Genomic DNA, 12,172 nt, shown 5'->3' with positions numbered 1-12,172 from the left:
TCCAGTTGGTTCAAACATAAAAGGTCTCTCTCTGATCTGAATCATCACTACCTAAACCTACAGCCAATCATGAATCAGTGCTAGTGCAGCCTCTGTAGCTCAGTGAGTGAATTCTGGAGGATCTGAGTTTTCACATGAGGCATGGCCTGTCCATATACTGAGAATGAGAAAAACTCGTGTCCTCCATCTGCAGGTTACGGCACTGGCACCCCAGGTTCAGTTGTGATTGACTGTAATAGTTTTAAAACAGTAAGAGCACAGGCTATACACAGTATGCATATACATTTTCCATAGAGGTTTGAGTATATGGTTCATTAGAAAAGCTTATACTGGGATTTCTCTGTTATTGTCATCCATCTCAATCCTTTCTGTGTTAGCATCTTTTCTAGGTTCAGGGCTCAGCTGACTTGTGCAGGAGCAGCAGAGCAGAGAGCTGCTGTGATGAGTGTTGTTGGGGCTGTTGAGCGGAGATACTGGTGTCAGCAGATGTGATGGGACACAAACCTCCTCCTCAGCTCTGTGTCCATCACTGATCCCCTGGAGACTCCACTCCTCTCCTCCAGGACCAGTATTCTCACACTGAGGTCAGCTCAAGAGCCACATCAAGAAACAAGGGGGGCTGAACTGGACGTATTATGCAAAATCAACTTTTATTAGTCTTTAACCATGTTATATTGGTGTTCATCTGTCTCTATCCACCGACAGCTCTGTACTTAGCCGCAACTTGTGTACAGCCACAGGGCTGTGTACTTTCTCCCCTGCTCTTCTCCCTGTACACCAACTGCTGCACCTCCAGCCACGACTCCGTCAAACTGGTTAAGTTTGCGGATGACACCACCCTCATCGGACTCATCTCGGACAGCGATGAGTCTGCTACAGGAGGGAGGTGGACCGGCTGGTGTCCTGGTGCAGCAGCAACAACCTGGAGCTCAACGCCCAGAAGACAGTGGAGATGATTGTGGACTTCAGGAAAGTCACAGCCCCCCTGCCTCCCCTCACCCTGACGAACTCCCTCATCACCACTGTGGACTCTTTCTGCTTCCTGGGCACCTGCATCACCCAGGATCTCAAGTGGGAGCCGACCATCAGCTCCCTCATCAAGAAAGCCCAGCAGAGGATGTTCCACCTGCGGCAGCTGAGGAAACTCAAGCTGCCAGTCCAGATGATGGTGCAGTTTTACACTTCCATCATTGAGTCCATCCTCACCTCCTCCATCACTGTGTGGTTCGCTGGGGCCACTGCCAGGGACAGACAGAGACTGCAGCGCATAGTGCGCTCTGCTGTGAAGGTGATTGGCTGCAGCCTGCCATCTCTACAGGACCTGTACGTCTCCAGGACTCGGGGGGAGCAGGCCGTATAGCAGCTGACACTTCTCACCCTGGACATGGACTATTTGAGCTACTTCCCTCTGGCAGGAGGCTACGGTCCATTGGGACCAGAACCTCTCATCATAAGAACAGTTTCTTCCACTCTGCCATTTGTCTCATGAACACTTTATAATATCTGCACTAAACTGGACACTTAATAACATCGGTCACTTTAATAAGCCATGTTTGCACTGTTGTTTTGATGCTGCTGTTGTATATATTTTCTCCCTTTAAGTATTTCATTTGATTTTTTAAGCATATCTTTTTAACTTTGTGCATGCCCTTATTTGTATTTGTATTTATTCAGTGTGTTTATGTTGCACTTTTCACTGAAGCAAGTTCCTAGTTTGTGAACTGTGTTCACAGACTATGGCAATAAAAGTCTTCTGATTCTGATTCTGAACTAACTGAAATTGAAGACTCCAAGTCGCACATACTGTGTAAGATTCCATATCTTTCTTTAATTTTCTTCCGTATTATGTGAACTGAGTCACCAAGGCAGCAGTCTAGGCAGGGATGCTCAGACTTCCCTCTGCACACACACGCTCTTCTGGGGGCATCCTGTGTCAGCCGAGAGACATAGTCCTCTCCTGGTGGGAGATGCCTGGAACACCTCTCCAGGAAGGTATCACTTCAGAGCTGCTGCTTGTCCATGTGGAGAGGAGCCCCATGTTAGGAGCAGCGGCTCCTTACTCTGTCTCTAAGGGACCCAACCACCCAGCAAAGGAAAGTCATTTCAATCGCCCTATACATCATCTTGTCCTTTCGGTCATTCCTAAAGCTCATGACCATAGGTGAGGGTAAGACCAGAGATTTAAATCGGGACTAAACCAGGACCAAACCAAGACTAAACCAGGACCATGAATGAAATTCTACTTCTTGCAGTGAAATGCCACTATGAAGAGGCAGGACAGGTTTTGCAATTTTAAGCAGGATGTTTCTATTGCAAAACATTTTTAGATCAATATTGTATTTTACAAAGAAGAAAATTGTGATCTACTGATGTTGTTTGTTGTATACTGAGAGCAGAAGAACTTATTTTAATGATATCCAGGGAAGTATCCTTTTGTAAAAATAATAACATATTATTTATTGGGATTAATTTATTTGTTGTAGGTTTGTAAATATTTTGTTTTGTGCATTACTCAAGTATGATGTAAGCGTCTCAAGCCGGTCACAACAGAAGCACGTGTGGACCAAATGTTACTGTTGACCTCTGACCCCTGACCTCCTCCAGGCCACAGAGAGCAAAGGCTGGTGCAGGTGGAGCATTTGTCCCCAGGCTTAGCACCACTACGGGGGAATGTCCAGCATGTGAGGCCCCCGTCCTCCAGCTTAAAGTGCACCTGAGCACCATCACTGTAAACATGTTTATTTGGAGACTAGGGTTATCAAAAGTATAGAAACAAGATACTCATTTGAGCAGGTATAAATAATTTTAAAAAACCCGTCACATTCAGTAAGACCACATAGTAGTAGTAGTACACACCCATGGATCAGATAAGACGACAACAGTAACAATACCCACAAACTACAAATCATTACAAAATACAGGTTTTTATGATTCTCTCTTTTTGATTTAATTTGGTGGGATAATACCTGTTGAAAATATAAATTAGAGTCTTAAGCCAATCAAGAAGCAATTTGTGAAGAAAAGCTGGAAAATATATTGAAAATTACAGGAAGTAGTGTTCTGTTTTAGAAGTCCATATTGATGATATCATGCTTGGGAGAATTCTATCCAAAAGTTTGTGTTTTCTTATATCTTATTTGTCAAACAATAATTTCTGTGTACATTAGACGAGTTTTAGCTTAGTGTACGACATGGTTGCTAGGTAACAGTTATGGAATTCCCTAACATAATGTCATGATTTACAACCAGGAAGAAAAATTGCAACCAAAATGAGTAGAATCTGTCATAGACACTTTAAAAAGATCAAATTCTTAGCTTTTGTGACTGAAAGAGGTAAATCCACTCTGGCCTCTTTAAGGCTCACAGCCTGCAGCTTCTGACACTTTGTTTCACCAGAGTAACCATCAAATCTTCAACTGCAGCGTTTCTTGTGTTCTGTTGTTTTTACTATCAGCACATGTCTGACACCCGTGAATCATTATGTTATAATTTTCACATTTAAATAGCAATACAGTATTGATCTAAAATGACTTAATAAAATAAATAAGCCCACTGATTTCCGGGTTGGAATATAGTGGAGCCAATGAGATGATTCCTGGCTGCCCCTTTACGATACATTGCTGTAAACTTCATCACAATAAAGCGTCATATGCTGTCGGCCCCTTCTGTGGATAGCTGCAGATCACGTAAGCAAAGGATTCATTTGTGCTAAAAAAAAAACCCAAAACACATAAATATCAACAACTAAGAAAATATAATTGGAGGAGGAAGTATGTACATCACAAACGGGTTAGATCGGAGCAATGACGTCTTGAATACAGGAAAATAAGATTTAAACGAATGTGGCAGCTTATGAGGAAAAACCAAAGAGAAAAAAATATCACAGGGGACTGAGAAACACAGCGGATTTCTGCAGAATCAATGACCAAAGCATTAACTCTGTTAATCTAAATTATTTCATGTGCCACTGAAATAAACACATTTGAATGGGCGATCATGTTTGGTTCTGGTTTGAGACGCAACAGAGCGCGTGGTGACCAGACTGATGTATAAAACATATAGACAGATATCCGTTAGGATTTTCCAGGCACATGGCATTGAGGTTAAAGGTACTGAGAGAGGCACCAGTGGGCCGGGACTATTTCTGTGTGTGGTGTTGAAAGCAGGTCAGTGTTAGCCAAATCCATGAGCGATGATTGACACTGAGCTGAGGGGAGGGCATCTGGCTGCTGGGGACTGATCCTCTGACCCTGCGTTCCTGTCAGCGCACAGCAGGGAACACTCAAAAACACAACAATCACCACATTTATTATATTAGATTTATATATATATATATATATATATATATATATATATATATATATATATATATATATACATACACACACACATACATACTATTACTACTAGTATTTTCTTCTGCCAGAAGCTCATTTCGAGTTTGTGGATTTTGTTCTCAAGACCTATCACGATAATTACTATATCAACTTATCATTTAATACTCCAAGATACTCCAATAATCCAAGATGACAATGCTAGGATTCATCGGGCTCAAATTGTGACAGAGTGGTTCAGGAGCATGAGACATAATTTTCACACATGGATTGGCCACCACAGAGTCCAGACCTTAACCCCATTGAGAATCTTTGGGATGTGCTGGAGAAGGCTTTGTGCAGCATCAGACTCGACCATCATCAATGTAAAATCTTGGTGGAAAAAAGAATGGATGGAATCTTGAGTCACTGCAGAAGCTTATCCAAACAATGCCACAACAAACGTGTGCTGCAATCAAAGCTAAAAGGCGGTCCAACCAAATATTAGAGTGTGTGACCTTTTTTTTTTTTTGTGGCGACTTTTTTTTTTGGCCAGGCAGTGCATTTTATCCTTTACATTAAAATGACATGACATCACAAGTTGGAACACAGTATTTTGTGTTTGAGGGAAGAACACAATCTAAATATGCAGAGTTTGTGTGTTAAACATGTGTGAAGGATACAAAACAACTTCAGCTATGTTTGTGGTTAGAAAATAACATTAGAACAAAATATAGGCCTTGTAAGTTAACCAAACGTTGAAATAGATCTCCAGTGTCTTATGAAAGTCCCTTGGGGGAAAAAAAAAAAACAAAAAAAAATCAAATGTATGCTTTTTGGACAAATAGATTTGAATCAGCTATCATGAGATCGAGTGGTAGTGCCTACTTCCCATGCGTTTCTCTGACAGCGCTCTCTTTGTTGTGATGAAAGCCCTCCACTGATGAACCACAGCGGGGGGGGGGGGACATGGCCTTCACTCTCCCCGCCCGTGATGAGCCGTGGCTGGGCACTTTTGAACAATGCCCCCGTAAGAGCAGCACGCGCTCCGGGACATCTGCAGATAAGGCGGTCCCAGAGGAGAAAGCCCCTCAGAGTGCAGAGGAGAGGGGTCTGTGAGCGGGAGATTAGCTCATGTTGGGGCGCACTTTAAATCCACCACAGTCAGAAAATGTGGCGAGTCGTGTAGGGACGTGGCCCTGTGTTTGATAACCTGATCCATTTGAAGTTTAGAAGGATCGGGAGGTGACGAGAGACGAGAAAAAAATGCACCCCACCACTGTTAAGCTGAGAAAATATTTAAGGTCCTACATTACACAAAATGTATTCATGAGAGCTTTAAGCCATGCTTCTTAATCAAAAACATACCTTTAATTGTGTTTTGTTTCACACATTTACACGTTTGAAGGATTTCCACCATATGATGTCATGAAGCAGTAGTTTTCAAGTTAACAGCTTCTTTTACCTTTTGTTCTGTAGAGATTGGCAGAGTTTGTGTGTTACATGTGTGAATGAAACAAAACATAACTCCAGGGATGTTTGTGATGAGGTTATAACATAGATTAGAAAATAGCGTAACATGGGCACTTTAAACAGCTGTCTTTACGGACATTAATGCACATTAATTCAATTTTTAAATGTGAGTGGGAGGGGTGAGTGGTTTCTTGTTATTTGTCATCCAAAATGACTCGAGTATTTTAAGAATGAACTACTCAATGAAAGAGGAACTGCAGTGAGTCAATGACCTTATTCCATTTCATTGGAAGTTTCCAGCTTGCGAAAATGATGTCTCATACTCCTGAACCACTCTGTCACAATTTGAGCCTGATGAATCATGGCATTGTCATCTTGGAATATGCCCGTGTCATCAGGGAAGAACAAATCCATTGATGGAATAACCTGGTCATTCAGTATATTCAGGTGTCAGCTGACCTCATTCTTTGAGCACAGACTGTTGCTGAACCTAGACCTGACCAACTGCAGCAATACCACATCTACTTGCTTAGTTAAAACCAGGTGGCGACTTTTTTTTGGCCAGGCAGTGTATAAGGAAAGATTGTAGAAACACTCCATCATAGGTTCTCAACATAGGCCAACAGAAAACTTTTGTCACCTTTGTCTTGTGCTCACAATTACAACCAGGACTAGAAGTGAACCCAAACCAGCTCTACATCTCGACTAAACTGGGACCAAACTGGGACCAAAACAAGACAAGAATGAAAGCAGACTATTGACCAAAGCACTTGACTTACACCAGTAATATGTGAACAGGAAGGACACAGATGAAAGACCTTGTGCAGCTTTAACCCTTGGGACCGATACGGCAATATCGATACTTTTGCAATACAATGTACAGTCCTTGCCCCGGGACCAAAATTGCATATTCAAAACTTTTGCTGATATTTTTTGTGCATACCTAACTCCTCGTACCAATACTGCTATGAATACTTTTGTTATATCTTGCGCAGAACTAAGCTACAATACCAATGTTGCAATATCTATACCTTTGCGATATAATGTACAGCCTTAACCCCCGGCTCCAATATTGCGATATCAATACCTTTGTGATACAATGTGCAGCTCTCATTCTCGTTATCAATACAGCAATATCAATATCTTGGTACTCACTTGCTTTGTTGCCCTTGACTTTGGCCAGGAGCTTGTGGGCCAGCAGCAGGTCCCCACTCTTGACAGCCCCTAGAAGGTCCTGCTCCTTCCCCATGGCTCTACCCTCTCACTTCTGATGGAGCGACTTCACTGGAGCTTCCATAAACATCTGGGAGAGGGCTCACAGGTAGCTGCTAAATCCTAGCTATGTGTCCATATGTGGGGACAGAAAGTTCCAGAACAGAGAGGCGTCAGAGAACCAGCTTCTTTGCAGGAGATAGTTCCATCTTGAGAAGGTCGAAGTTGAAAAGATGAGAGGAGAGCACTAGAGGAAGGTGAGGGTGACGCTTACGGTCGAACCAAGTCTTCTCTCTGTAAGGTGAGAAATATTGTCATTATATATTTATTTTGATAGTTAGAAACAATTAAAAAGTTGTATTCACGCACTATAATTTGTTGATGTCCTACTTACAGATGGAGGGTCTATATTAATCTTTTGTCTTAAAGTCCTTTCAAATGACTGCAATCGAGCCTTCCCTTCAGGGCTGAATAATGCCAAAACTTTTTTTCTGTTTATTCATGCTGACAGAGAAGACAATGAACTTTGTGCCAGTTTTTTATTTCATGTAAATGGACTCCGCAATTTCAGATATGTGTGACTGACGATTTAACAAATTAGAGAAGCGCATGGTCCGTTGAAGTCAAAACCATCATAGCTGCTTACGAGTAGCAAAAGGAATTGCCAAAAGGAAGTTATACATTTTGTTCTGAATGATTTGAGAATTTTGGAGGGGAGATGTCTTTTGCATTCGAGAGACACATGATACAAATTGTGGTTGTGGTTGGACCGTCCCAAGTTAGGGCGGAGGTTTGAGGCTGTTATGGTGCGGTTCTGGTCAGGCATTTGCTTGGCGTGCCACTCTAAGACTCTTTACATTTCATTACTCACTCCACACCTGGTGATGGCGAGCTTCTTATATAGTTGCCTTGGGGTAGACTTCCCCTCCATCACCAATCACGCACCGCATTCATGCGTAGGCTAGTTGGGAAATGTACTGTATCTTGCCTGTGGACACAAATACAGGATACACTGGGTGGAGATGGGACAAGGCCTGTCATGACAATTACTCTATGGACGTATTGTTTAATACCATGGTCCCTTGCTATGTCCTGGGTCACCTTTCACTGTCTCGCTGTTTTGAGTATGAACGTGCACTGTGTTCTGTGTCCTGATTGGCTAAGGGACTGTAGACCATTGTCCATCAGTCTCCTCTGTGCTGCGTCTCCTGTACAGTACAGAATGTGTTCAGACAAACTTATGTAACCTTTTATTTAGTTGATGTATATTATTTTATGTATTAACATTTATTTGGGTCATTAGTATTTTGTTTATTACTTTGTACTTGTTTTACTGACATAATATGTTAGATACATTATTTACTGTCTTTGTAATAATATTGTTTCCTACTTATTGTTGTGGTACAGCGCATTTGAGGAGCGCACCAATAAAAATGTAACAAGAGTGAATGTGCACATGGCGCGCAAGAGATGAGTTAAGTTGACGAGCTATAACTGTCCTGCCGTGTTGGTCTATTTTACTAAAGAAGCAAGAAAATACATCATATTAAATCTTACTGTAACCCACCACTGCACAACCTCAAGAGATTGAGAACAATATATTAGGGTTACATTTACAATACAATGTTGGATCGCAGTGTGACTCTGAAGTGCTGTATGTTTGCAAGTTGTCGATGAAACGTTATGCACTGACAAATTTCAGAAACGCTTTAGACTTAAGTGTTTCTCTGCACAGAGAGGAGCCTGTGCAGATACCGCTGAGACATACATGAACAACAAATTTAAAGCGATTGTGGGCTATTTTTAGAACATAACCCCCATGATAAATGATGGACTACTCTATATGTAATGGTAATTGGTCACATTATTATACAATGCTTTTCCACCCTCGAGGCACTCAAAGAGCTTTACATCCAGGAACCGCTCACCTATTCATTCTACTGTCGTGGGAACAATGTATTTTTGAGGCTCAAAATGTATCATGTGAACAATTTCTTTGCAAAAGTGGAGAGATCTGCGGTATTTTTGTTGTAATACGATAAGATTTGAGCAGTAGAGCGTTCACTGGGATTATCTTGCATTATTGTTATTGTATCAATGGCATAAAGTAGTTTCAGTATTATCATTTATCACGGAATATCTCTGTAACAAGACATCATGCTTCAAAATGTGTTATCGTGATTAGAATGTCTTATTGAATACATAAGTTTACATAAGTTTACTCCACCAGAAAAATTACAATGAATCTTTAACGTATCTTGAACTGAGTGAAGAGATGAGACTGGGAGAACATGCAACATCAACACAATCTTGGAATTGCTCAATCTGTTTACAGTCACACAGCAATCTCGCACATTTTCCGATAGGAATTCTGGAGCGAAAAAGAAGGTTTAGGAAGTTGTGCAGACTTTTCTTATCACTGTGTTTCTGCTCGGTCTTTCCACTCCCACCAAAGCCCCTCTCCAGCCTTTAAAGTGCATATACTACCCATTTCACTAATAACATGATTATATTTAAGATTTTACTAAAAATCTGGCATACTTTGTTCTAGTTTTTTAATTTTAGTAAAGTTAGTTTCTAATTGGACGATTGGAAGACTGAGGGATGACACAGACATCGACATACTTCCACATTCCTAGAACCAATATCAAAAGGTATGATTAGATGAATAAAAACAAATAATAACACCTTTATATTATTATTATTTTTATTATTATTATTTTTTTTTAACAGTTGTCAGAAAAATGCCATTCTTTTGCATAAATTGTCCCTGGACACTTTGTACTACTGGGGAGGGTTTGGCTATTTTTCTGTGCTACGATCAGATCTGAGATGGTTGAATAAATAACTTGACGGATTATAGATACTAACTAACTACTAAAGTCAGTGGAACATAACAAAGTACAAGTAGTAAAGTACTGTGCATAAGTAAAACCTTTAGATATCTATTTTTATACTTAAGTATGTGGATACTTTTTACTTCACTACAATTGAGGGAAGGTATCTGTACTTTCTACTCCAGTACAGTTTTGAACTGGACTGAAAAACCACTTCGAGCAACCCAAATACACAAATACACAAGAACAGCTAGAAAAATTGATAAATTGATTGACTTGACTGAATCAGCTAAATTATTTATCAAAATCACAACACTTGATACTTTAATAGTTCAAAAATATCTCCAAAATACTTTTACTTTTTTACTTACTACTTTTACTTTTTTTAATACTTACTTTTTAGAGTTTTTTTCATATGAGGCATTTAAAAAGTGCACAATGTTAACAACTCCAAGGGCATTAACATTAGAGAAGAGAAGACTAAAATCTGCACTGATAAACTAATGCAAAAATGCATTTCAGAGCATAGAATAAGACCCCATATAGACACAGGGAGGGCATCTGACACACAGAGATGTTTCAGAACATGTTTGTAGAGGTCTAAACTACTATACTACCTACTACCATATTCATTTATTTTCATTAGCTTTTTTTCTTGCACTATATTTAAATGTTTCATTCTTTCATTTATGTGCTGCATGTTTTAACAGTAATACACATTTAGAATAGTTTTTTGTTTTTTGTTGTTGTTTTTTACTATAGGGTTATTCTGACAGAGTAATGCATTAGTTTCATTATTATTCAGCCTCATTGCAGGCCTACAGAGCAGAGGGCCACATCAGCTGAACATATGTGAGGGAGAGTCAACAGTCAGAGAGAGAGAGTGGTCATTTAAAGCCCCCCAGGTGTGTGACCAGAGTAAATATGCTCTTCACACCACAGCGCTAACGGAGCTAATGCGGCAGCGCAATGAGGCCGTTCAAAAACAAAACTAAATGTGTGCTTGGGGGATAAGGTAAATAGGATTTAAAAAAAATAATACATTTAAAAAAAAAATCAAAACTTAGGACTCTGGTCAAGACTTCCTGAATCCTTTTCCACACCAGATGAAATTCAGGTCATCTTCAACAACTGAGCTCTTGGACGCAGGTATACATGTAGGAATTTACTCTGAGTTTTTCATATCATGAGAGCAACAGATCTGTGCAAGAAAAGCTAGACATTACTGTTTATTTACTTTATGAATCAGTGTAGCATTAGCTAAATAAAAAGGGGGGTATATACAAAATAGACTTTTTGGAGCTTTCTACCCTCCTCTTTACAGTTAGCTATAAGATTCTGTGCAATACTCCACCCACAAGCCTACGTCACTCAAGCTCCCACGCGACAATTCTCCATAAATGTACAAAAGCGAGATACAAAATTGATACAGTTTCACTAGTGGGATGTACACTGATTATGTTATGATGTCACTCTTAAGGGGGAGTGACTTAGCACAGAGAGTAAAGGGAGGACAGATTAAGAGTGTCAAAAACAAAAGTGAAACTTATAAAACATTTCAATACATTATTTTGGGCGATATATATAGCATTTTCAAAACATTAAAAGGAAACACGTGATCTAAATATGTTACGTGTTAGCAGTTTATACCCCACAGAAGTAAAATACCCCCTCTTTAAAGTTAAAATTATTAATCTTTCATAAATTAGCATTCTTCTTCTGAAAAAGGAAAAAAAAAAACCAACAACAACAACAACAACAATAATACCAGTTTGTTCAGTTAAACACTGTTAGGTGAGAAGTGCTTTTATATTAGGTGACCTCATAAACCTGAAAATGGGCAAAAAGCTGCCATGTTTGAACAACAAAACATTTTTATTCTGAAAACTACTAACCCTGTAGTTACGATCTGTATAAACGTGTCCTGAAATGTGATTATTGTATTAGTTTGTCAGTTCAGATTTCAGTCTTTTTGTCAATGATTCTGGGTGTGTTAAAAACTTTGAACAGAATCTTATTATTAAAATATAAAACCCATATTGCAATGCTTGTTAGAAAAATCACAATTAGATATGTTCCCCAAACAGTCCAGCCCTATAGATGATAATAGATGCATAACAATACTGAGAGCAACAGTGATCATGTTATTCTGTCTATATGTGTCCCCAGCGTACACATGTGTAAATCACATTCTAATATTGTATTGGTAGCATTGTAATGTTGATTTAGTCCTAGTTACAAATTCTCAAGAAGATTATCTAGTCAGAAAACAAAATGAGCTGCTCAATTTGGTCACATTGGTCAAGATTTTATATTGTTCATTTCCACCTTCAAGGC

At 39.7% G+C, this 12,172-nt stretch overlaps 1 protein-coding gene across 2 annotated transcripts in view; it reads right to left on the bottom strand.

The window, feature by feature from the left end:
• Positions 1 to 12,172, bottom strand: part of caskin2 (CASK interacting protein 2) — a 95,816-nt gene that overhangs the window by 78,369 nt on the left and 5,275 nt on the right. For both annotated transcript variants that reach the window (XM_033985256.2, XM_055229771.1), the window contains exon 2: positions 6,942 to 7,292. In XM_033985256.2, the coding sequence (XP_033841147.1) occupies positions 6,942 to 7,035 (94 nt within the window). In that variant the 5' untranslated portion in view covers positions 7,036 to 7,292. The remainder of the gene's footprint in view (positions 1 to 6,941; positions 7,293 to 12,172) is intronic.

Source organism: Periophthalmus magnuspinnatus, chromosome 19 (assembly GCF_009829125.3).
Source record: "Periophthalmus magnuspinnatus isolate fPerMag1 chromosome 19, fPerMag1.2.pri, whole genome shotgun sequence".
Taxonomy (NCBI): Eukaryota; Metazoa; Chordata; class Actinopteri; order Gobiiformes; family Gobiidae; genus Periophthalmus; species Periophthalmus magnuspinnatus.
Note: the sequence above shows the minus strand (reverse complement) of the source record. Positions and strands in the feature narration are given on the sequence as shown.